This window comes from Kwoniella europaea, chromosome 1 (assembly GCF_036810445.1).
Source record: "Kwoniella europaea PYCC6329 chromosome 1, complete sequence".
NCBI lineage: Eukaryota > Fungi > Basidiomycota > Tremellomycetes > Tremellales > Cryptococcaceae > Kwoniella > Kwoniella europaea.
The window spans coordinates 5,136,532-5,162,502 of NC_089487.1; the positions used below are offsets into that span (position 1 = coordinate 5,136,532).

General features: G+C 45.6%; 9 protein-coding genes and 2 non-coding genes across 11 annotated transcripts; 5 read left to right on the forward strand and 6 right to left on the reverse strand.

Annotated features, from left to right (window-relative positions):
• Positions 1 to 1,984: 1,984 nt before the first annotated feature.
• On the forward strand, positions 1,985 to 2,943 carry V865_001949 (uncharacterized protein; the record flags this gene model as incomplete). The annotated part of the gene is made up of 5 exons (XM_066225763.1): positions 1,985 to 2,026; positions 2,090 to 2,380; positions 2,456 to 2,614; positions 2,684 to 2,785; positions 2,872 to 2,943. 5 exons carry the CDS (start codon positions 1,985 to 1,987, stop codon positions 2,941 to 2,943), a joined length of 666 nt encoding a protein of 221 aa, XP_066081860.1.
• Positions 2,944 to 4,182: 1,239 nt separating this feature from the next.
• V865_001950 lies at positions 4,183 to 4,280 on the forward strand. Its single transcript has one exon. It is a non-coding gene; the product is annotated as a tRNA-Arg (tRNA).
• A 196-nt stretch (positions 4,281 to 4,476) lies between these two features.
• V865_001951 lies at positions 4,477 to 4,566 on the reverse strand. Its single transcript has one exon. It is a non-coding gene; the product is annotated as a tRNA-Arg (tRNA).
• Positions 4,567 to 5,271: 705 nt separating this feature from the next.
• Positions 5,272 to 6,572, reverse strand: V865_001952 (uncharacterized protein; the record flags this gene model as incomplete). Its single annotated transcript, XM_066225764.1, has 5 exons — positions 5,272 to 5,337; positions 5,404 to 5,559; positions 5,617 to 5,777; positions 5,837 to 6,350; positions 6,483 to 6,572. 5 exons carry the CDS (start codon positions 6,570 to 6,572, stop codon positions 5,272 to 5,274), a joined length of 987 nt encoding a protein of 328 aa, XP_066081861.1.
• Positions 6,573 to 7,668: 1,096 nt separating this feature from the next.
• Positions 7,669 to 8,363, forward strand: V865_001953 (uncharacterized protein; the record flags this gene model as incomplete). The annotated part of the gene is made up of 2 exons (XM_066225765.1): positions 7,669 to 8,292; positions 8,355 to 8,363. 2 exons carry the CDS (start codon positions 7,669 to 7,671, stop codon positions 8,361 to 8,363), a joined length of 633 nt encoding a protein of 210 aa, XP_066081862.1.
• Positions 8,364 to 9,279: 916 nt separating this feature from the next.
• V865_001954 (uncharacterized protein) lies at positions 9,280 to 13,669 on the reverse strand (the record flags this gene model as incomplete). Its single annotated transcript, XM_066225766.1, has 7 exons — positions 9,280 to 9,495; positions 9,574 to 9,750; positions 9,809 to 11,932; positions 11,991 to 12,253; positions 12,312 to 12,454; positions 12,509 to 12,590; positions 12,655 to 13,669. The coding sequence occupies 7 exons, from the start codon at positions 13,667 to 13,669 to the stop codon at positions 9,280 to 9,282; spliced, it is 4,020 nt and encodes a 1,339-aa protein (XP_066081863.1).
• A 1,299-nt stretch (positions 13,670 to 14,968) lies between these two features.
• On the forward strand, positions 14,969 to 17,097 carry V865_001955 (uncharacterized protein; the record flags this gene model as incomplete). The annotated part of the gene is made up of 6 exons (XM_066225767.1): positions 14,969 to 15,930; positions 15,989 to 16,149; positions 16,211 to 16,289; positions 16,335 to 16,483; positions 16,538 to 16,752; positions 16,810 to 17,097. The coding sequence occupies 6 exons, from the start codon at positions 14,969 to 14,971 to the stop codon at positions 17,095 to 17,097; spliced, it is 1,854 nt and encodes a 617-aa protein (XP_066081864.1).
• A 234-nt stretch (positions 17,098 to 17,331) lies between these two features.
• V865_001956 (uncharacterized protein) lies at positions 17,332 to 17,755 on the reverse strand (the record flags this gene model as incomplete). Its single annotated transcript, XM_066225768.1, has 2 exons — positions 17,332 to 17,431; positions 17,526 to 17,755. 2 exons carry the CDS (start codon positions 17,753 to 17,755, stop codon positions 17,332 to 17,334), a joined length of 330 nt encoding a protein of 109 aa, XP_066081865.1.
• Positions 17,756 to 17,781: 26 nt separating this feature from the next.
• V865_001957 (uncharacterized protein) lies at positions 17,782 to 19,076 on the reverse strand (the record flags this gene model as incomplete). The annotated part of the gene is made up of 9 exons (XM_066225769.1): positions 17,782 to 17,820; positions 17,874 to 17,897; positions 17,943 to 18,054; positions 18,123 to 18,325; positions 18,372 to 18,467; positions 18,522 to 18,544; positions 18,599 to 18,606; positions 18,660 to 18,713; positions 18,859 to 19,076. The coding sequence occupies 9 exons, from the start codon at positions 19,074 to 19,076 to the stop codon at positions 17,782 to 17,784; spliced, it is 777 nt and encodes a 258-aa protein (XP_066081866.1).
• Positions 19,077 to 19,636: 560 nt separating this feature from the next.
• V865_001958 (uncharacterized protein) lies at positions 19,637 to 21,533 on the reverse strand (the record flags this gene model as incomplete). Its single annotated transcript, XM_066225770.1, has 4 exons — positions 19,637 to 20,237; positions 20,287 to 20,601; positions 20,679 to 21,151; positions 21,219 to 21,533. 4 exons carry the CDS (start codon positions 21,531 to 21,533, stop codon positions 19,637 to 19,639), a joined length of 1,704 nt encoding a protein of 567 aa, XP_066081867.1.
• A 2,416-nt stretch (positions 21,534 to 23,949) lies between these two features.
• V865_001959 (uncharacterized protein) lies at positions 23,950 to 25,206 on the forward strand (the record flags this gene model as incomplete). Its single annotated transcript, XM_066225771.1, has 1 exon — positions 23,950 to 25,206. The coding sequence occupies one exon, from the start codon at positions 23,950 to 23,952 to the stop codon at positions 25,204 to 25,206; it is 1,257 nt and encodes a 418-aa protein (XP_066081868.1).
• Between the last annotated feature and the right edge of the window lie 765 nt (positions 25,207 to 25,971).

Sequence of the window (25,971 nt, forward strand, 5' to 3'; positions counted from 1 at the left end):
AAATGGAGAGGAGGTTGCGTGGTGAGACGGGAGAATGCAATTATGAGGACCACCATGTGTTGTCTGTATATATACCCTGGAACTTGAAAAAATCTTTTCCCTCTTTCTCTTCTCTTGCTGCTCACTTTTGCTCTTGAAAGCTAGTGATTATCGGAAAGAGCCTGTCCGAGCTCCTTGATAGTGATATTGTATTCGTTTGTGAAACCGTCCTTTGATTGATTGAACAATTTATTTTCGGATTTAATCTTAACGTGGTGATACATAACCGACAACACCTCATCTGAAAACAGATCGGAGATACCATCTCACTTCAAAACGACACAACGAGTCTACAGGAGACGCTTTTGTTCCTGCGAACGAATATCGCTATGACAAGATTCAGGTGGATCTGTGAACCATGCAGTAGTAACTGCATCTCGACCCATGAGCTAGTAAATCCGAGGCAAAGTCTTCTTTTCATGTTACAATGTAAATGTGAGAAACTCACCGACCCGAATGATGCTTTGCTGTCGGATTTACCTTTTCACCACCATCGGAGTCAGTTCCCGTTCACAGACCGTGTGAACCTAACTATCAATGGTACGAAAGGATCATCTCTCAATCAATTACCCCACCCATCATCTTCGGACCGAAAAATAAACTCTTTTCGCCTCTACGTGTTTCACTGCCACCATCAAAATCACATAAGGTCAATTCACCAAATCAATGTTTTCCGCTCCAGCTTTGGGCTTTCCTGCACGAAAATGTACGCATATAGTTCGGACAAATTATAGGTGCATTGGGAGTTGAAACGAAGGGGGTTTTGAGGATGGAATCTGCCCTTGAGGTTTCGAGATTTCTCGGAGGCGAAATGGGGTCGAATATTATCAAGTATGGGGAATTGTAACTCGACTACCCCGAATGCACTAATTTGACCGAAAATCTGACGCATTGACCTCCTTTAGGTCGAGTGAGAGCTTCATTTTGACCAAAACTAGGCAAGAAAGGACCTCTTGTGTTGATCTGATAAATCATTTGATCAGTCTCACCTCCGCACCTACCTCACAGCTTGGCAAACGGCCTATCCACCGTCTCATTTCTCCAACAGCTCTGCGTGATTGAGAAGGTATTGATGATCATGGATCTATCTTTCCTGTGCGACGAGCTCTACGGTCGTACTCTACGATCTATCACTCATAGCTCAAGATCGAGAGAATGCTAATCGCATTTGTTATCACAATCAGACGATACCGTACAGTGAATTAGATTTGCCACTACATCTACTGTGTTACGGGAAATTATTGTACAGTATGGGAAAGAAAAGTCAGAAAACGATAACGTGAGATTACTTATACCTGTATATGCAACACTGCTTAAAACGTGAAAAGAAAGAAACTGAATGCAATGGGAAGAGAAGCAAATCAAATCTTCATACTATCATCTTCGTACTACCTTCTTCTCCTACGATTGCTCTAAATGTACTACAATATACGTTCGATAGTTCTGGGAAACCATTTTGCTTAAAATATCCAACGATATGATTTTCACTAATGATCAGAAGGAGTGTTAGAGTCGGTAGAAGTGGAAGACTGGTTTGAAGTCGGATGAGATGTATTTGAGGTACCTGATGATTCAGCGATAAGTGCTATCCTAGTGAAGCTGAGTCAGCATAGACTCCCATCAGAAGTCGAGCTTGATGCGCAAAGCCTTGTTCGATGAGGTGATGGATTGATGCAGTAACAGAGTGAAACAGATTAGAAATGCAACTGATTTTACCCTTTTCAGATGTTGATCCGCGTTGAGTCAAGTACACATGGTGATAAACAACGAAAGGAGGGTATGAGTATTGGTTGATTTGGATTAATGTCAATGGGACGCAAGAGTAGTACAGAGAGCCAACTGACTCTCCCGTTGCCCGACTTCCAATATCATTCACCTATATTCTTATTCACCTAATTAACATCACCCAATCCCACAGTATCCTCACAGCTAATCTATAGTCAACATGTCTTTACCTTGGCATAAGATCACGCCTGCTCAAGCTGAAGTGGGTCATTTCCATCTTACAGTAACCTGAGTAGACTTTTCACTGATTTTCTAACACCTCTAGGTTATCGAAAGCTACCGTAAATTTGCTGATGGTTGGTCCGAAGCTAAAGATACCACCAGAAGGTATCACCTTCTCAACCCTCCTCAACCAGGAAAGAGCGGAGTAGAACAGCTTTTGAAGGATTGCAAGTCGTTGGAAGGTGGAAATGTTATAAATGAAGGAATCATCAATGGTTATTTAGATATCCTTGTTGCTGGAAGACCTGGTTCAGTGTTATCGCTTGGTACGAGGTTCCATCATCATTGTCTTTTTGCGAAGAACGAGGAGATAGGAAGATCGGTATCTCGATTAGTGAGTAATTCGAAACCCCAAATGAAAAAATCAGTCATATATCAGAATATATAATAATCTCACGTTGTTCTTTAGGAAAAGCATCCATTCGAGTTCGAATCATGGTTATGGCCTATTCTCATCGATGAAACTGAAACTCACTGGGCTACCGTTTTAGCATATCCTACAGCTAAGATAGTATTCTACTATGATTCCAAGAACGACGATTCGAAGCAAGCTCGAGATCACTGTCTAGTAGGTCTAATCCCTTACGTTTCATTCCATTTCTTAAGATACATTGCTGATCTCCTGCTTGATATACAGCTTGTGATACAGCTTGTGTTGAATTGGGCGGAGAGGTTATGGAAGTCTGAAAAGAGAAAGGGCAAGTTTCCAGGCGATCAGTTTAGAATGATCAGGATTAAGGTGAGTCTATACGATCGATCATTTCATTCATTGTTGATTTCGATTCCGATGCTGATTGATATGAATTCATATCATCATCTGTGCAGAACGGTCCGAAGCAAGCTGAAGATGATAAGTGGAATTCTGGTGTATACGCATGTCAAGCTATGTATGAATGAGATGAGCAACAAATTCCAGAGGGTACATTGGCTAGAGACTGGAGAAGAAGGATGCGGATGTAACGGCTCTTCGAAGGATCATGCTGGAAGAAGTAGCTACGAGAAATGTGAGAGATGTAACGTAGGCTGGCGGGATAGTACTGGATGGTAGGATGTGTGTGCGTAGTGAACAGTCAATAAATGGTTCCAGTATACAGTACTAACGGAAGCAGATAATCGGATGCAATCTGATTCCGAGCCTCGACCAGTCTCATTCAAGGGATTGACGGTCTAACAGTTATCATCGGAAGTTGTTGGTGGCTGCATATCCTCCATGCGACCAGTACAATAAGTCACTTCTTGTCAGAACGCTGCAGTCCGCGTCATACAGCACACTGACTGAATGGTGTCGAGATCATCTATCATTTGAGTGGACTCAGAATGCGAATACATCAGTTCCGTATTTGTCAAGAGAGATGATCTTCTTTCTTTCAACTCCTCACCGCCTTTCTTCCATTCTTTCTACTTAGAAGGCTTGTGGGACACAGGAGATGAATATATCGACAATCTAGTAATCCGCGATGTGTCCCTCCTCAGTGATCGAGCAGTCTTTCCACGGGGGTGTGTGGTGAGATACATGGGTTCGCTCTTGCTAGTCTAAAAGGTTACAACTTCATATGCTTTCCGTCAAGCTGTGTCAGAATCATGCTCCATAACTGACCTGATACAACCTAGAAATATGCCTATGATACTCTCTCTTGATGGTGCACGAAGTATAGAGGGACAAGACATCAGTTGTTCCCGAGTAGGGATGTTGCGAGGTCAGCAAGTAAAGCTGTGTGGCACATTGCAAAAGATTAGGTTCGACCGCAATGATTTAACATTGCGGGCGCTCCTCCAGCACCGATAGTCGATGACAACATCCACGGATACCGTCCCTGCAATCATGATGCACTCTGCACCATTTGAGTACTTGAAGTAGCCTAGACAAGGAGCCCCCCACACCCTCGACCCAAATTTGACGTGGCGAAGTTCGATCACAGACAGAACAGAATTTCCGCACTTATACTCGAATAACGTCAAGAAAGAACTCGAATGAGGTCCAACTGGATTCTTTAGACAGACCGAAGTGAAGAGTTTACATTGGTAGATGCGAAAACCTCTAAAAAGCAGAGCAAGCATATGTGCATACACAAGCAATACGTGGAGAAACAAAACCCTATATATGACAGTCATATTCTCTGAAAAACACATCAGAAAGCCCGGTTGGCCCAGTGGCTAAGGCGCGCGACTTCTATGATTTACGTAAGCAAAATCAGAACATCACGAGATCGCGGGTTCGATCCCCGCACTGGGTTTGTTTTTTTTCTCCCTTTGGAAAAATACCCCCGTACAGATCCAAAAAGTTGCTATGACACATGACCTTCCACAACCAAAAGGAATCTCGTTTCGGTTTAGGCTTCTTCATATAGAAGATGTGCCACAATCAGATTCATTTTCCTCCCCTCTTACCCTATTATGAAAAGTCGTATGACCTTCCACAACTAAAAAAAGAAGTCACGGCGGGACTCGAACCCGCAATCGTCCGCTTCTAGCCGTAAGGGTTTAGAAGGCGAACGCGATAACCAATTGCGCCACGCGACCTTCACATGTGTTTTCGCCCACACCGAATTCTATATCAATTCTGAGCAACAGCGGTAAGAGTGGAGTCGTCTATCTTGCAGTGCCACAGGCAAATCCAAATAAGGTTTGAAGGTGATTATTCTGTTGACTGCTCAATAACCTCAGAACGCTGCTTGCTAGAGGACGATATGGACATCTGACATGATTGAGCTGAGGAGCTAGATCAATGTTATATGCGCGAGAATTGGGCAATCTCGCCGTAAAGGAATCTCGTTTGGGTTCAGGCTTCTTCATAGTATAAATTCAACCTGAGATGTGCCACAATCAAATCCAGTTATGGGTACTCCCAGTGTTCGTGGAGTGTAGGTATTTCTCTCCCCCAGAATAAAATCTCGTTATGGTTCGTTGTGACGAGTTATAGTACGTATTGTCGAGTCTTATGTCACGCCCCTTCTTCAAGTAACCTGCATCGGACAATCAGAATGACTTTGTCAGAACTTCCCTCTATCATATAGCACGTTGTAAGCATGCCCAAAGCATGCATGTGAATTGTACATCGACTGGTTTTCTACAACCAATCTGCATGCAGTCAAGTACATATGTACTGAATTCATTCTGCTTTGTGGCCGATATGAACATACTTGAGATGGCTAATGAGAAGTGGAATGCCAAAAGTTCATTTACATCTTGTATTGATGCAAGTTAACGATGCTGATCTAGCGAAAATTATGCATCGTATAACATCCCTTCGTCCTCTTCCTCGTCCTCACAGATCACGGCGCCTAACAAAGCCTGTCACAAAAAGTATGGCATCAACAGTGTTCTGGGCATATGGAGGAGTCTCGAATCCCAACTCACTCTCAGATTATGTACGTGATCTTCCGAATCGAAGGGGGACATCAGAGCTCTATAAACAAGCTGAGTGATATCACCAGGGCGAGGTTCGATGGATTCAACGTCTATGAGGGTTTGCATTTCAGAAGCTAGCTCATCTAGAAGAGGGTCATAGTTTCCCTGCTGGTATCATGAGTATCAGTTCGCATAACGCCTGTGACCATAGATATCACTCACCGATCTAAGGTCAGTGTCGTCCTCATTTTGGATGATCGCAGCTGGACGTGGCTGGGTGCTAACAGCAGTGGAAGAGTTGACTGAAGTAGCGAGGGGATTTCGAGCTGAAGCGGATGATCCTGTGGCGGTGCTCGAGGGGCTTGAGGGGACGATGATATGACCTATGATGAGGGCGATACTATCAGCAAATGTAGCCATTGTAATCATCTGGCGCACTTACTTGTTCTGCTCTCTACGTCAGAACCCGATCCTTCTACCACTTCTTCTTCTTCATCCTTATCGTCATCGTCTGATCCTTCTATTTCTGATTCTGATTCCGAGCTTTCCAAGGGAGAAGTCGATCTTAGACCACCAGCGACAGCTTTAGCTTGAGCGTGAGGATAAAGACTAGCGTAGAAGTGGAATGTAGTATTTCTCATCTGTAACCAAATTCCATCTTCGAAGATAACACCTTGCTCAGCAAGCTCTTCGATGGCTTGGTAAGCACCAACGACGGTCCTGTAAGCTCGCCACGGGTGGTTGAGACGGATGTGGATGCTGGAGAGAAGAAGTCGAAGGATGATTTGCCATTTGGCTTGTCGAACGGTGAGGTCGGAGGTACAGCCATTGACATCTCTAAGCATGGCTCTTGCATCTCGGTAGAGATGTCGTGTATCGACTGGTTGTGTGTATGTTCGAAGCCTATGGGAGAGGTCGATATATCGATCACGTCGTTCGGCTTCTTCTCGTACGGCCTGTCGGTCGAAGCATATGTCAGTATAAGAAGTCATCACGGAGAAAGATTGATGAAACCATCAGGTATGTAGATAGCTATGTACTTGAACCGCCCATATCTCAAGCGATTGTGAAAAATGGGAGTAACTCACAGGGGGGGCATCGTCCGGGAGAAGCTGTACCGACAAATCCGCTTCCCCGGTATCCCATGGAGGATACCATCCTTCTTCGGGGTAAGACATATTGTTGACAGTAAGTTTGTTAGTTTGAATTGTATTGACCAAAAGAATTGAGAATGTTGTGTAAAGATATCAAAAGTGATAAGTCGAGAACTCTTTGATATCCACAGGAGACTGATTGTAGTGTGGTTTGTACAGGATTGAGTGTACACATGCGCGGATGCAAATCCATCATTATCGACATCACCATCATTGTCGTCATAGTCGTCATTCGCTCACCATCAGCGTTGGGAGTGATGTTGAAAAAGGATGAGACACGGATGGGATCCATCGAGCTGCCATTTGAAGCGATGCAAAATCTTCACTATTCAATCTGAGACATCCTTTACCATCAGAAATCAATACTTAGCGTGGTTGTGAACACGATCAATGTGACGGACAAAAGGACCAAAGGATGGAGAGTTTGCAATTTTCGCCACGATCAAAATTCTTAGGATATAGAAATCGGCTTGTGATTGTTCAATCGAAATCAAATCAATATGGAACGGTTGGGTGAAGATAGGTCTATTTGTTTCGAATGATCTGCTGCGATTCCATGTGCATATCTGACCTTACTATGCAACGCATTGGGTTCTTTCTGGCAATCGAGGATATGTGGTAGCAGAATGATCTTGGCATAGATCGTGACAATCTGAGTCAGGTACATTGAATAACGTTGGTTCTGTTTCTTGATTGATGTTCATCGACTGCGGAGTGATGTAACCCCTGACTGATGGTTGTTTTCAACATCACTCGATTGCTTCTCAACAGCATCAAATCTTGAGTTCTCGGACCAAGCTCTCCGGTGTATGTGTTTCGCCCGTGTTAGGAACACCGCATGATGAGCAGATGGACCTGTGATTGGTAGTTCAAGTCGAGTTTGATGGGCATATACGAACAAGCTGATCTGAGATGAAGAAATAAATGAATATGATATATTATACTAGTCTCTTCTAGTGGTTCAATCTGGAGTTCATCAATAAGTGTAAACCTTTCACAATCAAAACTTCGTCAAGTACAATAAACAACTTGAAATACCAATCAACAAATCATACAACCATTCATCATCTCATCCAACCACTCCAGCATACTGAAATTGACGACGTCTCAGCAGGCAGACATGGAATCTAACGAGGAACCTCCTACTCCCAAAGGAGAACCAAGGTACGAGCTGGACTCAACTGATCCTACGTCCTCACCATTGCTACCTGTTCCCTCCAACGAATCTTCCAGATCGCCACATCTCCCAACTGCAAGTGTCGAAGGATCATCATCAAAGAAGAAAGACGACCAAACGGCATCACCCGAGCCTACCACTCTTGTTCCTCCTCCGCAAGAGCTGCCTAGCGACTCCACACCATGGTACCTTCGGAAACTCGGTCCAGCTGGACCACCATACCCACCGGAAAGGTTCTTATTTAGTCGAAAATTAGGAGCGATCGGGCCTATACCCCATTGGAGAAATGATCCTACCCTTACTGCTCTCTTACACCCACCAGTCGCACCCAAAGCTGGATCAAGCTCCTCTCAATTACCTCATACTCCAGGTTCACCATCAACTCCACGTTCAAAATCAGGTGGAGAATCGGTCATCGATTCGAAACAGTCTGTTGCTCCTGGTAATACTGGATCAAGCTCGACATTTATGGCTGAGAAGAAAGAAGGGATGGTCAGTGTGAAAGAGGAACCTGAAGATCTGGACCTGAGGAAAAGTGAAGAGCTAGCACTGAAGGCGAGAGAACATGTAAGTTCCATTTGTGCACTGGCATCAAACCTCAGTCGCTGATCCCTGTGATTGACTGTTAGAATTTGTAGTGGTCTTCGTGAGTTGTTCGAGTAAACATAGCCGTTGTGTTGAGTCGTGTTTGATGATGATATTGGATTGCTAGTCTTCACCACCATCGGATCGAGGCAATGGGAAGGGTAAAAAATGATATTATTTATGGATTTTTGATAGGTCGTACTAGAATGGATGGATGCATTATGAATCTTTGCTTGATAGATATGATATTGATTTATCCTTCCGCTCGCGGCCCCTCAACCTCGGGTGGTCTCTTGACTACACCAGTATCCAGATACCGCTTCAGATACTCGTTGCCTGTGCTTGTTCTGCCATTTAGTTTAGGCCATCCCTTATATCACCTTGGGTGTAGTGGGAGTATCGTGCGATGGGGTGAGGGTAGTCACGACGAGATTGTACTCAAAGTTCTAGCTTCATTCAAACAGCCTGACACATTCTAAGCGGCTATTACAGCTCTTTGCTTGGGATACGAATAACCACTCAACAGGCAGTGTTCGTCTAGTTATCCGACATTGTCTGGTGAGGTTTCTTCGCCAGCTTGATGTACCTCACCTAGTTATCTCATACCTTTCTACGTGTTACAGCATACGTCCTCGCAAGTGGCGTGATCTGTCAAAACATGGAAGCTCTCATGACAAGAATGTAACATGCTTGCATATGGCAGATCGCACGCGGAGTGCGATTTGTTTGCATACTCGCGCACACTTGAAATGTTCAGATACACAAATTGAACGACCGTATGCATTTCACATGGGTTATAATGGGCATTAGGGGGTATACGAGTCTTATATGTCATTAATACCTTTTCTTCTCTTCTCGTTCGACTCATTACAACAGATTTCCAATATGTTTCCAGCTATAAAGCTTCAAATATCTTGGCTAGGCTGCTCATCCATATTCTTCGCGGTGTTTCGAGTCCAAGTTGTCGATTCACATCAAATCGATACTGTACGCAGAAGGGTCCTGAGTCGCTGGACCGCACACAGATTCGATTACCCAGAGATAGGAGATAAGGTCAGGCCTCTGATCCTCATCTAGCTCTTCCATAACCCAACTCAGGGTAAATTTATCTTCCAAAATTTTTGCTTTTCGGTCGATGATAAACAGGTCGGCATCTTTCTTGCTGGTGACCATACCGCCATGGATCTGCAATATGAATGCTAAATTAGTTACTCAATTTGGTTAAGGGACACAGGCGAGAGAGGTGAAGGACACCCGACTTACTTCAATCAGGATCTCCAGTTTTTTTTGACGAAAAGGATCTTGGACTACGACGTAACATTTGAATGGTTCGAAATCCTCGTTTCGAAGACGGCATGTTGGTTGGCTGTAGTATGCAAACATTTCCCCTATAGCTTCGGTGAAAATGTTGCAATGATCTGGTCCACTTCGAGAATTTTTCTATGTAGGTCAACAGTCAGCTCAACTCATCTAAAACGTCACGAGAAAGTCAACTCACCTTCCAAGTAAAGACCCTCTCTATTGCTGGATATCTTGGGCCAACGGCCGACTCGACTTCGGACAATTGTGATCTGTCATCAGGCTCAGAGGATTGATTGAGGATATGGTCGGAATCTATATCAGTCGCCACGCTTGTATCTTGAAGCTCCATGTGTGTATGTGAAGATACTGTCGGAGAGGGATCTGATGAAGACAGCATAATAGCATCCATTTGAGGCCCTTTCCAATTGGAAGGATGATTGAGCATATCAACGGGCTGTACCGTTATCTCTTCGTAGTGACCAAATGTAGACACAGCTTGAGATCCCTGTTCTTGATTGACTGATATAGGAGCGATATCCAACCGATCTTCCGAATCGTTGAGTGACATGCGCTGGTACCTTTCATTCATAGCGTCGTTTGGTTGCGATAGCGCTAGCACTGACTTGAGTTGTTTTTGCTGGTTACTAGCTGCGATTCGAGACATTAGCCGGGCCCAAATGTCTTTCCATCGACTCGGCAACTTGAGATCTGTCGATGATTGTTTTTCAGTGGGTATCCACTCATTTTGCTGATATCTCGGGAGATCGCCGTAGAGATCTCTGACCCAATCGTCCAGAGCTATTGGGTTCTGCATCTTCTTCTTTCCTGATTTGATTTTCATGAGAGGGAAATCTGTATCACCGTATGTTGCGTCCTTCACCTCCGCTCTATGTCCAAACATATGCCCATCCACCAAATGGTTGTACCAATCCCACCTGGTCGGAAATCGCCGATCGGACTGACGACAGCCTGGATCCGGGCAGAGGAGCCCATCGGAAGACCATAATACATTGTCCCATTTCGTCTTCACATAACCTAAAGAAGAGCAGTAGTCCAATAAGATGAAGTCGGCCAGATGACGTTTCAGACAATCCTCCCTGTGCTGTGTAAAAAGTTGAAGGGAAGGAACCTTATTCCTAGTACCGTAGGTAATTCGACTCAGGTAAGAGAGGTGAGGATCATTTGCACACATGATACAAAGTTCGTGGCGTACGAAGACGCTCTTGTCGTTCATAATCGAGAGGTATTTAGAATCTGGAGCGGCGTGTGACCGGTCTGATCCAAGGTTGAGAGGTACTTCGGTCCTTGCTTCTCCTCCAAGTATAGTAGAAGGTGGAGAGACTTTTAGAGTAGGCTTCAGAACGCGTTCTTCGTAAACCTTCTTCGCCGCTTTCTCAATCTTCATGGGATTTGCGATATATTCGTTATCATCCTCGAAATACTGGGCTAGCAAGAATGAATGAGGGTTATCGGCTACGAAGTGCTTGGAATGACTGCTGAATATGCCTCGCTGATCGATGGCGGATGGTATCCAAATACCGTGCTGAACCAGGTGCCCTTGTGCATGATCTGCCGAAAATATTTGACAGGGATGGTCACAGATCTGACATAACGGGAAAGGGTCATCGTTCACCCTAGCATTGGAGAATGCTCTGTTGTGGGTACCGGAGATAGTGAGGATAGAGCGATGATCAGCTGAGTATTCGAAACCAAAAACAGGGTCCACTCGACACTCCAACAAAAATTGTTCGATGAGCTGAGGCAGTTCTCGGCTCAATTCCGCGAACGCTGCGCATAAGTGCGAGTGCTGTACCCAGGCGAGGTGAGTATCTTTTCTGGACATTGTTGTGGTTTTCGGCGGGATCAGATCCGGCAAAGACTTTTGGCACGAGGCACAATGAGGTATCTTGTTTCGATAGACGGGAAGATGGCTCGATCTGTAACCTTGAGTTGACCCATAATGTTGCCTTGATCGGAATGAAGCAGGAAGGTTCTCTAATTGAGCGAAAACAGGCGCAATTGGCATGTCAGGTTTGAGAAGAAGTGACAGTAGATGAGCGAAAGGGTCGTGTGGTCTGGGCTTTAGCTGGGTATTGACCTGAACATCTTCTTTGAAGCTCTGTTCGGGCGCCTCAGTTACCGAACGTGACCGATTGAAGGGGTGCATAGGCTTCACCAGTGACTCCTGAGGCAGAGCACTAAAACCTTCTCCGTCCCATCGCGATATGATCTCCTGAAACTCTGAGTTGGTGATATGGTTATCTTCTCGTAAGATCGTGAACGCGAGGACTGGATGAGATAAGTCGGTGGACATGAGGAACTGCGAATCAACCCAGGAGTCAATAGCGTTCAAAGTCTAGAAGGTAGGGGAAACTCACTTCCTGCACTCGTACAGCATCATAATTGACCACTCTACCCTCCGGAAAGAGGTCATTTGGGATGACGTCGGACGAGTGCTGCCTGTCAAGTCCTTCGCTTTTCCATCTGGTTTTGTGTTTTGTTCTCCAATATTTGCGAATATCCTCGTACTTAGAGGCGATGGTAGCACGTTGATGCTGTGGCAGGTGCTCCACTAATTTATGACCAGAATTAAGCAAGCAGGTGCCTCTATAGACTTGAAAGCTTTCTATCATCTCCTCGACTGATACAAGAAACTCCCATCAGTTGATCTGGTAGATTGTCCGGCTCAAAACACGTACTGTCCTCTTCTTGGAGCATAGCTTCTCTGACGGATTGAGGTAGCACGGGAGGCTTGATCCTCATACGATCAGGATGGATGCGGTGCATGTCTTTGACCAAAGATCGACCTGCATTCCACACGGAAGACAAAGCATCCGGTAGACTTGATAAGGATCAGTTTTCAAGACGATCCACGAGGAGTGCGTGGGTGACTTACACCGTATTTCCCACATATACTAGAAGAGTCAAAGAAGCGTAATGATGTCGAAGCAATTGACGTACATCTTCGAAGCCTAGGTCTACAACACCAAACATAGCAACGATTAATCTTTCCTTCTTCACACTTATTTCCTGGACACATACCTTGGGTATAAGCGCCCATCGCAGCTGATCTTCTTAACATGTGCGTTGTAACAGTGACCTCAAAGCCTGCTGCCTCGGAGATGAGGCGCATGTAATGCTGGAAATGATGTGTGTCTACCGATTCGACTTTTGCATTGTTTGCTTTGGTAGCTTTGGAGACGCATAGGAATACAGGCTCGTTGTGCTTGGCGCTGGCGAAGGTGTATACAATTTCGTTCTCTTTGTATTCAGCGAGAAGATTCGGATTGAACAAGTCTTCGAAGCTTCTACTTTCTGGTAGGGCTTCCGCCAAGTGTGCGAGATAGAGGAGCAGAAACACGGGATCGGCCCATAAACCATGATTTATGCGTTGCAGAGTCAGAGTACCGTACTTTGAGGACTCCGTTTTGCCGTTGGGTATCTGAATGTCGATAAACATCGAGTGCGATAGACCATCATCTCTCTTCTTATACCGCAGTTTCATCGATCCCCATGTGACCCATTGCTGATCCTTGTATGAGATAAGCGAAGGGACCAGAGCACCAGCCCGAAGAGCTCCGACAGTTTGTAAGACAATCCATGTAGCTATTTGCCACCTGGTTCTAAAATGTGTGATCTTCACTTCGGTATCAAACACGCTCATTATCAGGAGTCTAAGATCTTCTAGGGTGATCCAACGTCGATCTGGTTCACTGTCGGTGAGACCGTATTTAAGACGTGCATCAATGTTGATGTAATTGACGATTCTTCTAGACAGCTCCAAATCGATCACGCTTACACCGTACCCCTTTTCGATCCGATAAAAATCTTTCACTCTAACCCACCATGTGAGAAGTGACTCAACAGACATTGTTTTGGAACGGGAAGCCAAGGTCGCCGACACCGAGATGTGGAAGTGAATGAAGGTGAGTAGAAAAGGGAAGGATGGAGCAGGAGCATCTTCTGATAAGAGCTCTTGCGAAGTGACCGGGGTTTGAGGTTCGTATTTCCTTATACCATCTTCACCCCATTCTAGGAACTGTTGAAACTGCTTCATGACGAGTCGAACACCCCGATTGACTGAGTCAGGACGTGATGTCCGAGCGTTTTTTTTGAGCTCGAGGAGGATGTCTGATTCATGACAACCAGTTGACCGCGATTCTTGATTATCATAACGAGGATTTTTCGAATTATGTGAAGCCATTTCCCCGAGTGAAATCCCAGGAAATGTTCAGAGCTGAATAGACTGCTGACGACGTCTATGGACACGGAACAGCGCTCACGACACGCTTAGATAACGAGCGGTTGAGTTGACGACTTGCCGAAGGAAAGCGATGTAATCAGAGTGACCAGACGAGGTCTCGATACCTAGTGGTGTTCAAATTGTATGGTAGATGAATGAGCGGGTATGAAGTATCGAGCTGAAGGTTTGTATATGCAAGGGAAGGCAGGAAAAGAAATTCGTAAATCCAATCAACGAATATGGCAAGAAATAGATTTTACAACAAACAGTCAGAGAATGTCGTTAACTGAGCAATACGCAGGTGAATATTCAGCGAATCTTCCGTTTCTTGAGGGTCAAATCGACCAGTACACTTTCAGTGAGGAACCCAAACACAAGTCCCTGGGATGATCGAATCATCGAACTCTCACCGATTGCAGTACACACAATCTGCATACGCACGAGACGCATATATAGACCTATCCATGCGAGTCCCTTCCGTTCCTGTCCTGGAGATTTCAGCTTCACATGGCTATTTGCGCTCGGGTACCCACACAACCTGTCTGTTCCGTCACGATATATTGCGAGTGCGCTGCGACACCCTCGCCGTTGATCGCTCATTTTGAGTCTGTTCATGTTTCCGTACAATAGGTCATAAATCTCCCACTCAGATGCTCTTCATGATATCCTACACTTGGGCTGACATGTCATATTTTGACCCAATTTTATACGATATATGCCAAGGTACGACAACGGAATATTCCAGTAGCATGAGACATATGCTTGCTGTGTATTCCGGGACATAAAGAGCGAACAATGCACTTTTGGATGGATTTGGTGCACAGCTCAGGAGATATATTTGTGCTGCACACCTGCTTAAACGACAAAAAGCAAGCTCGGGCCTTCGAGCTGCACTAAATTGAGAACATAGATAGGGAATCGGCTTCCAGGCTTCATTCCCTTGGCAACCAGCTGTCGCAAGTTTACCCAATAGTACCCCGTTTTGTGCGATTCAAGCACTACATATGATATCAAGCTCTTCTCTGTGATATAGTACTGAACTCCATCTTCACGCTCAGCACTTCAACCTGCAACAGATCGACATAACATACTTACAGCAATCACCGTCTGACAATGTCTTCAAACATCATCGAACTCACCGCAAGGCTCGCCGCTATTGGGGTAACTCCAGAAACCGCCTTTCATTATGCTTACTGCGAGGTAGCTGAGCGAGAGTCGGGATTCATCTCTGAAGCTCTTCAAAAGCGCTTTGCAGACATCGACTCTGCATTTCAAGCTTATGTTCAAGACAACCGGATTGACCTTCGCGACAACCAACAAGCGCCAATCGAAACTTTCGAACAATGGTGCAATGCCAAAAATCCTTTTCCCAACCTTCCACATTGCTACGGTCTGCTCAAGCACTACATCGAGAGTCGAGAGCCTCAGAGAAAGCTGCAACGCCAAACTGTCAAAGCATTCTGGACAGACTTCTGCAGATACTGGTATTATCAGACTAGTGATTACGTGCCAGATGGAAGACGCCAATACGGCTTCACGGTCATCAACGGATTCGCACGTGAGGGAAAGCTTGTCACAGCACCTCGTGAGAGGGTATATATAAACAAGACCTGCTTGATCGCTATACACGAGGAGATCCTTTCGGTGGATCTCTGTGTGTCATATCGCGAGCGGATCAGCTTACTCACTCTTTTCGCTATCGCCACCTCCACGGGAATGAATCTCTCCACCCTCCTCCGTCCCCGAGTGTCGTACAAATGCGATGATACAGAAGGTGGAGAAGTGGTTAGATACGTCGTTTACAAGTGCTTCCAAATATGGATCAGAAGGGACGAAGCTGGAGGGTGTAACCAAATATATGCCTGGATAGGACCCAGAGGGATAGTCCCTGGTCAAGGTAATGTTTGGCCGTTGACCCCAGGTTCGCCTCGGCTGTGCGCTTCAGGAAGTTCTATGGTCATCATGTCCCTCCTCATGGACGGCGGTCTTGATACTGAGCGTCTCGCTGAGATCTTAGATCCATTATGGATTCCAGACGGTCAGGAATGGCTGGAGTATTTCCTCCCTCAAGCGTGGTAAGCTCAAGTTCTTTTACCCTCATAATATCGCGGCGCTCAAACATTCCCTTGACAGGCGAGATAAGCCGCTCTTTCCTGCAGTCAACGGTTCACCTCTCAAAACTTCGAAAGTCAGTGCATGGTTGAGGGAGCTGTCAGTCAATTGCGGCTTTGAACACTATCTTAACAGATATACTTGTCGAGATTCTGTGGCACATGCCCTTCATGCAGAAAGAAGTATGTACTTCGGAGACACCTATCAATGGTTTTTATTGGATTCCGCTGATGCCCGATATAGCCGACGAGCAGAAAATCTGCCACTTGTTGGGTGTCAAGCCGACAGTTCAAGGATGGCAAGGGTTCAGAGGAAGGGATAAGTAAGTCGACTTCCCTTATTACGATGCTGACTGAATACTGTATAGTCTCTTCGATGGCCTCGCCGCACTAGCTCACCAACCAGCTGTCTCCCCGGACAGGCAGGACGACTTCAAGTCAAATGTCACACCGGATAAAAAAGCTCCACGACAGTTAACCAAAGAACAAATCCGAGAAGTGGAGGAGTCAGACGAATGTAAGCAACCGCCGAATACATTTGGTTAGTGCTATAGCTGATCTATCGTTGCAGTGAAAAGCGAGGCTGAAAATTACGAAAGATTGACCGAAATGCCTGAATCGGACGATGACGAACTTAAATTTGCCCGCAAAAAGATATCGCAGACCCGTGAACGATTGTTGCGTTTGAGATTTGAGAAAGCGAGAAAGGATTACTTTGCAACGAGAGGTTCCACCACTCAGAATGAATCGGGACCTCAGGCATCGCGAGACTTCGCAGATGCCAAGGTACGTGAATCTGTCGTGATCGATTGGGTATATGAGAGACTGACGAGTTCTATTTAGCAACGAAAGGTGCATAAGTTACTTCAAAGACTGTATCAAGCCCTTTCCCAACCTAATAGTGCTGCCTTGAGCATTTCAGAAAGTTTGAACGCTTATCAGAAAATGGTAGAGAAGGAGAACGATGCCTTTCGAGGACGCCCAGCTCCAAGAGGTCAAGCGTGGAAGACTAGATATGGCTCTAGGGTAAATGATGACGATGAGGATGGTGAGGAAGAGGATGACGATGACGATGACGATGACGATGACGATGAGGAATCATTGTCTGGCGATGAAGCGGATGGAAATTAGTTGAATGGGAAGAGAAGATCCATAAGATAGGAAGAGAAAGACAATCGAAAAGGAACTTGAAAAATACTCGGAAGGAAATGGATAATATGCATGTTGATACACGAATAATGATACTGATGTCTAATATATAAACAAACCACACAATGGGCCTGACCAATGTCAATTGACATAGCGGCGATTTTTGAATTGAAGATCGTCGTCTTTAGTCAGTTGGGAGTGTCCCATCGCATGTATCTATCCTTCCGCTCTCGGTCCCTCAACCTCAGGTGGTCTCTTTACTACACCAGTATGCAAATACCGCTTCACGTCCTCCACTTCCTTGCCTGTGCTTGTTCTGCAGTTGAGATTGGGCCATCAGTCCATCCATTGCTCAAGGACGTGTAGTGGCAGTGATGTGGAACCAGTGGATACGACGAGCTTGTACTCACTTGACAGCCTCATCCAGATACTTTCCCAATACATCCCCAGCTACTCTATCCATCTTCTCCAGCCCATTGCCCATGAACGGGTCTGCTCGTGTAGGACCGGTTGTAATCATCAAAACGGGTTTCTTATGTTCCACAGCTAATTTGACCAGTCGGAAGGCGGAGTAGGTCGCCAGGGAAGTACCGAGAATGAGGAGCGACGAGGAGGACGAAATGAGGTGGATACTGAACATCAGCTGGAGAGTAGTTTACGGGGAACTCACGATTCATCCCGGACTTCAGGTGTTATCGTTTCTCCCTAGAAGTAATGAGACATCAGCATTGGTTTCATCATATGGGACAGAAACTCACGAAGAATACGACATTTGGTTTGACCTAGCCGAATGATCAGCTCGCCCTTCTGCCAGATATACTACTCACCATCGAAGCTTTCGCTTTCTCCTTCTCGCATATCCTACAGGGAGGTACGTTGAACGATCTATAATCTACTCCATGAAGCTCGACATCACCATCGGGATTTGTCCTCGGGCGTCTACGAAGGGCAGTGTGATCAGCTAGTACGACTTTGTTGAGAGTATTATAGAAACGGCAGCCTCTCACCTTCCCTTCCTCTCGGCCTCTTTCGCCTCCTGATCCCAGATCGGATTCATCCTCGCTATGTCCTCTTGAAATATATCCCTCGTCTGTTCATGACGATGTTTCAGACAATGTACTTTTGCTAGTGTACCGTGTAATTCCAATATCGACGATTTGTCATATGTCGGCGAGAGAAGGGAATAAGCTTTACGATGAAGATTATCTACCTGTAACGTCCTGTCAGCGTGAAAAGTAGCCACGGGGGAAGCTCACATTTTGCGTTATCAGTTTCGGGGCTAAGCCCAAATGCTGCAATGCAGCTATATATATATGCGTAGGGTTTGGCTCAGCATCTCGAACCGGGGGGTACTATGCAAGACATGAGCCGTTGATACGAATATGACAGATTGATAGTACACTCACACCAAGAAACGATCTAGCCCAGTCTGAGTATTACATTACATCAGCTTTCAACATGCAAGGGGACGCTTTGAGCTTACAGCGCCGCCTGGTATATGGTCAGCTTGGGTCAATCTGTAAAGTTCGTCGTAGCGAGCTCACCTGAACATATCGCCTCGATCGCTATCTTCTACTAACTCATGGTATAGAATGGGTCTAGAAGAGTGTTTCGGATCAGCGTCCGCTTTTCATCCGATTGATAGCTGCCGTTGGTTGTCGATGTCTTTACTCCAACCCCCGAATTGCGACTCGTCCATTTCTTCACTCCCACCCGAACGCACGCCAAAACTCACCCACTCACTTATAATTCGGATTACTATAGGTCCCCTTCTCCCCTCTATACGCCCTTATCCCACTATCCACGCTCACTCCAGCTCCAGTAAGCATCACCGTATTTCCCTTTCCATTCTCGAGGAACTGCGCGAGGTACGACGCAGCCTGTGGAAGGGGGAGGATCGATAGGCCTGAAGGAGGGATCAGGGGGGCTTTGGGAAGGGTAGGAATGGATATCCTAACCATGGGATGATAGACGAGTGGGGATCTTGTCTTGAGGAAATGAAGAGATCTAATTTCTATTGATTCTATCCTGTTTGTCGGGTACACTACTATGCGATGCAATGCTATGATATGGTATATGTACAAAGCTGTTTATGAAGAATACTGAGTTATGATAATGAAGATTCGATCTTTGGAGAATCTGCTGCAATTTACGATTTAGCCGATGCGATCGAACGAAATCAACGCGTCTATCTATCTATCTGTCTAACCGGATTGATGGGTTTCGTCATCATACAGAAAGATATACATCGTAAACATTCATATTCATCTCGGTTCAATCCAAATCATCTATCATAAACATATATTCTCTACAAATTACAAAGATATTACCTGGAATTACATAATAAATCACAAAAGTCCCAAAAGAATAGACCAAAACAAGTCGTAGTAGACGAAGATCGCAACAGATTATAAGTATTGTAACACAGACAAACAATGTATATATAGACTAACACACAATGACAAGAACAGATGAACGATGACCTAACTCAATCTGAACTTTCTTTTACCAAAAGATTTATTCACTCTAACACCCTCACCCACTCCTTACCCATCTCCTCTGCCATCTCCTCCACCAAACACCTCCCAAAAGCGACCGTGTGCGCCACGGGATTATGCATCCCCAGCTCGATCGGCCAGGCAAACCTCTCGGGATGGGAGTCAATATCGATCTTCCTTGCTGAGCCGAGGGAATCCCCAGGGACAGGTAACGCTTCGTCATTTAATTCAGAGTTGATGGCAAAATTGAAGGTTTTAGGGAACCACGTTCGTAGCAATTTCAGTGATAGGTGATGTCGTGATGTCAACAGGTGTTGCTGTGCGCGAGAAGACGACGAGGTACTAGTTGATATCAATGGTAATAGATCCGGAGGGAGGGAGTATGAGACGTAGGTGGATTCTGGGGATGAAGATGATGACATGCCTGATCCACCTGCTGGCGAGGGATGAGGTGGTTGACCAGGACCTTGCACAGTCGCAGAATTAGGAGGTGAATTGCTGGTAGTTGACCCGGGCGATTTCGTAGGTGTTCCATTAGACGAAGCTAATTCTCTACCTCGTTTACTCAAATGGGCAAGTTGTTCCGAAGTGAGATGATAACATATAACAGCTTCGATCAGGTGCCTAATAAATCGATTAGCACAGAGATCATACTTTGAGAGAGGTAACTCACATCAACCCGACCATAGCCTGAGCCATCTCCCTCCTTCCTGTTTCCTCCTCCGGTGCCTTTCTCATTTCACTCTCCCAACTGCGTCTGACGAAATCTCTCAAATTTGCTGACTCGTTATACGGCGTGGACCTGACCCTGCCCCCGCCCTGCTCGTCGCAGAAGTACGAGTAGAGCCAGAGGAGCGCAGCGTCGGTGTGGGATAATAATCCTTTGAGTGGGTCATGGGGTAATACCGAGGTGAACTGAGGGTGAGCAGAGGCAGAGCGTTGATATGCGTCGCCGTGTCGTTTGAGGAGGAGTGCTCGGTCTCGGTACCTGTGAGAAGAAGGATTAGCATTGTCATCTACTTTTTCGACTTTGATCCAGCTAGTCATCAAATCAACCCCACTCACACCTGAGCCATCTTCCTCCACTTATCTCTCGACCAACTCTCCTTCCCCTCTTCCTTCTCCCCCAGCTCATTCCTCAGCGCACTATTGCCCAGTTTCTTAGCTCCCAAAGCAGGACTTGAACCGGCAAGGTTAGGTGTCAATCCTCGACCAGCCGTACTACTAAGAGAAGTCCGTCGGTCCAACACAGGCGTATCACTCTTGAGCTTTTTCCTTGCGGTCCGATCAGTGGGGGACATCGATAGGCCCAGACCTAATCCTATACCCGCTGAGGAAGATGGTCCGTCAGAACCGGACGAATCGGACGAATCGGTTGGCCTTTTTCTCTTATTCCGCTTGACGGACGATCGAGCATATTCACCAAAGCTACGTGCGGAAGGGGGCGAGGGGGTCGATGAGATTGGTGAGGTAGAAGGTGTAGGGAGGAAGGTCGGTGGGAGTGTTTCGGGTAATGGGGCGGGTAAGGATGATAATATCTATAAAATCATTATTAGTCTTTCCGATCTGGAAATTCCGAGAAATGATCGTTGGCGCTCTACTCACCTTTAAAATAGCCTCTGCAGCTTTACTCCTCTCTTTCTTCGGATCACCCTTAACTTCATTCCTCAACCCACTTGAACTCCTCTCCATAGGTCCAATTCTAGGCGTCGGGGCCTGACCCGATGCTAATGATGGTGACAAAGTGTGCGAGAGTGAGTCCAATCTCGAGGTGGAAGATGATCGTCCATGACCATGATGGAATGCACCGGCGGGTTTGGGAGGTAAAGCGGGAGAGTTCGGTCGACTGGGTAGACTACTTCGGGGGACGTATGATGGTGAAGGGGCATGGGAGGACATCCGGATGGCCGTGGTGGACATGATGGTCGAGTCGTACGAGAGAGGGAGTGAGGAAGAATGCAATGATAGTGTGAGAAATGGGGATAGGATGAGAAGGATGAGTTTAGTCGGAGCTGGAACTGTAAGGAGTTCCTCCTTTCTGATGTTCTAGCCTCGTCTATTTCCCAATTTTCTACTTCCACTCTACCGTTCGCTATGTACTGTTCAGATTTCGGCTATGAAGTGTCAATTTCCTTTGATACTATGGGAGACAGCGGGTGAGGTTGGGTTCATGAGAATTCGTTAAGCAGCGGTTGGAAACGTTTGCAGCGTGATGATGATGATGGCAGCACAGTCACAGTGAATGACTTGGTCGTGAAGTCTGTGTGCTGTGTGTAGTAGCACAGGGTATGCTGTGTTGCAGTTGCGATTGATGGGAACTTTGTCGGTCCGGCTAGTACAGGTGTACTGTTACAGCTCAATTCGATTAGATCATATGGCGTCGTCGAGGAATGATTTTTGGGATGGAATGGAATGGATTGGCGAGAATATTACGATTGTATGTTTGTTGCACAGTCGAGAATATCTATTGAGATGTCAACGGGTGTCTTGAATCTTCAATCTTGGGATATCTGTATGTCTTGGCTACAACAAATTCCCCAATTCAATTGGTTGTGATTTTGGGTCGGATAAAGATTCCGGTTTATTATCGTTGATACACTGTAAAAGGTTTTTGGTACTACGAGTACTGCTGATCCGAGTGAGGAGGATATCGATGATGCTGGTTTGACTGACTAAAGATGATAGACGATATCAAACAGTGACAACCAAAGGAAGGGAGAGTGAGTGATGATGTTTCGGACTTGGAACTGGAACTGGGACTCGTATCGATTGATTACTATCACTACTATCAACAGTCCTTTGAGAGATGGTGGTCGATACGTTTCGACGTCCTTACAAGTCTTGATCACAGTTTACAACGATTGATCGATAGATCATGCATGGACAGTACTGTACAATGATCTTCGATGAGTAGGCATAAGGGGAAAGCTAAGCCCCTTTTTTCCACACCCAAGATTTCGGATCATAACCGCCGACGGATTATGAATTCGCACCTGACCTGACTAATCTTTTTCTACTTTTACAACTGCAGGTGTGCGCCTCCTCTCGTGGTCAAAAAGAAGAAGATACGTAAGTGAACCCGAGACAAAGACAGAGAAGCAGAGTGTGTCCTGGTCGTACCCTGAATATGGAATGTGAACTTTTGCATCAACTTACCGCCGAATAAGCGGATTGGGTAATTTACAACTGGTAGTGGCGGTGCCTCTTGATTGTTGAACCAGTACCAGAGATACAGCTCGACTAGACGACTATGATAGGAGGATTTGGTCGCTAAGAGTCAAGTGTATGCTTGCATCTTAGGTCATATCGACCCAAGCTTTATAAGATGTCATTCGGACAAGTAGACGACAATGAATTGATTGAGATATCATGGTGCAGCTGATGATGGGTATAGATCGATCGATTGATTGGAACGAATCCATTTACTCCGATCGGGGTGATGTGAGACAAATTTATCTTGATTCCATCGTTTACTTATTTCATACTCCTTGTCATCGCTCATCCCATCATGATGACTACCATCTCATCTTCCTCGCTATGGGTGCTATTCCATTTGTGATAGTTTGTACTCTCGCACAATATACTCAAGAATGCAAGATGCAAGACCCGAAATACATTTCCGGGCGGAGCTGGACCAAGAATTCCCCTCACTTGATTGTTTCAGATTCGAGGCTTTACGTAAATCCCGCATCAAAACCGAGCAAATCCGTGTGGAGGTGTGCTGTTAGGATAGGTTAGTAATCCGACAGATAGCACGGCCGTTTATTCGTTAATAGGAATATTAGAAAAGATATTGTAATGCACTTGTAATGAAGACGCGTTAAGGGTAAGGTCGTTTTTTATTTTTATTTTATTTTTTAGGGTTAGCGTGGTTATGTCGGATCCTTTTACCGATACTCACCAACCACCACCAGTCAATATGCAGTCAATACTACTAGTCATGCAAATCTTCTCTCTCTTACATCTCACATCCTCATCATTAACCACACCTTCCCCGTTCAGGTAGAACCAACTTAATCGTCTTGACTTTATTGTTCTTGTTGCTACTGCTCCCTTCACCAAGAGAAACAACAGCAATTATAAATACCTTTAAACCGCTAACGTCTTTGTTTTTGTGAAACAACCACTTTACACCACCCTTCATAGACCTTTACCGATAAACATCCTTTCACGGGATTAAAGGTTTTCCCAGTTAGCATCACTTTACAAAGTACATCAAAGAGAGGCATAAGAGGTTATCGTCACTGTGAGTACCGACTCTGCATGTCATACATCGATATCAGCGATACGCCCAACTGATGTACATTCTCATCGTGATCTGTCAGATTAGCACACCATGTCACAACCAATCGCCATCACCTTCCATTTCCCTCCACCCAACAAACCTTCCTCTCGTACTCTGTCCAAGAGGAAGATCGCAACCAACAATCGTGTCCTCTCTTCCCCATATATCACCATTGATAAATCCACTCCTACAGCCAAACCCAAACCTACTCCCCAGCCCATCACCACTGCTGAATCTACTACCTCCACATCCACCTCATCATCTTCTACAGCCATACCAATCTCCACCGGATCGAAAAGACGTAAAGGTCCAGTATTCGTCGTTCCCTCTTCCGACAAATTAGCATCCCTCACTCCCTTACTCCGACCCATCGTCGATAGATGCTCCACGACCGCTATACCCTCTTCTACCGAGGAAACTTCCCTATCGCATCATTCGCCATCTCGTAAACGATCTAAGAAATCTACACCTGTACCCACGATCTTACCACTAAGTCATCATCCGTACTCGCGATTAAGCGATTTATCCAATACCCGATCGAACGTCCCGTCACCCAAGGAGGTAGAGAGGAATAAGAGATTGGAAGAGGAGAAGGTGCAGATGAAAAAGGAGAATGCGGCTATAGCGAGAGCCAATGCAATTGCTAAAAGGAAATCAAATAGAAAGACAGCCAGTGGAGGAGGTAGAAAAGGAACTACATCTAGAAGATCATCTTTCGAACAGTCCAAACCTCCCAGTCCGGAGGAGAAGACCGTTCCGGTCATCACCACTCAGGCGGCATCTGAAGATGGATCGTCACCTGTCTTAGGAGGTAGATCGAATGGATTGAAAAGAACAAGGAGTCAAGGAGTCATACCCATCTTGACTAGCGGGTTGAACAGTGTAGTGGGCTCACCTGTAATTGGAAGTCCACTGAAAGAAGTGATGAGTAGAGAACAAGAGGATGAGATGGGACCTAGGAAGAAATCGAAGCTATCGACCGATGTTACGGAAAGGAATAATGCTAGAAGAGCCAATACCCATTCTCCCGTTGGAACTCCCTCGACTTTACCTGAAGGTCTAGATGTAGATCTGCAAGAGAGATTGACGAAGACTGTGCCACTGTCTCATGGACAGGTTTTACCGAAATCTGTAACTGGTGGAGTCGGCTTACGAAGGACAGTATCGGGTTCCAACTCCACACCTCCTACTACATTTAATAGAGCTGGAAGTGTAGCTAGTGTCGGATCAAGTGATAATGGGAGGATCAGAAGGGAGACGCAGTTGCCCGAGAGATTAAGGGATTACGAGATGAAAGCTGCTATATAGTCGTGAGTCGGATTTTACCACTCGATGCTTCAAACCATATTGGTACGATGCTGATACCGCTCAGACGTTTTCCATAGATCGGTTCATGTCCAATAATATCATAGAAGTCAAGTCAATATTCCCATCAATCGTCAGTCCATCTACATCTTAATCAGTGTACACCCTCTTCACATTGTTCCATATCACTGTATCGTATTGTATCTTTTCGTATCTCTTATAGCTCGATGCTCATCCGCTTCCTCATCCTCCTTGTTCCTTGTTGAGACCTGCTTAATGTCATTCTATATCGCATGATATTGTGTTTCGTATGTCCCGATGTATTTTCTAGCTTTATCTCTGTGCTCATGTACCAATGTGAGGTTCAACCAACATTTCAAGATGCTATGACGTAGATGACTGATCCTTTTGGTGCTTTGATTGCCGAGTTATCGGGAACTTACCGCGGACATCGATGCTACTCCGAATGATCATTTTGTGGCACACCCACTCTGCAGCCTTTGTCGTCCCGCTAAGACCAATCTCTACCACCTCATGCATGCTCCCCTCATTTCCTAAACCCCTACCCCGTGACGGCGCATGAGTGAACCGATGTGGAGTGCTTGTTTCGGTGACTGTTTTCTGAGCACAATTTGAGCGTATAGAAGATCATGCCACTCTTGCGACTTCTTTCGATAACTCCGACGACGCGTGTTCCTTTTTGTTTTTGTGAATGTGGCGGCACGTGAGAAGGCAAACAACAGGTAGTAAGGGTAACGCGGTGCCCTG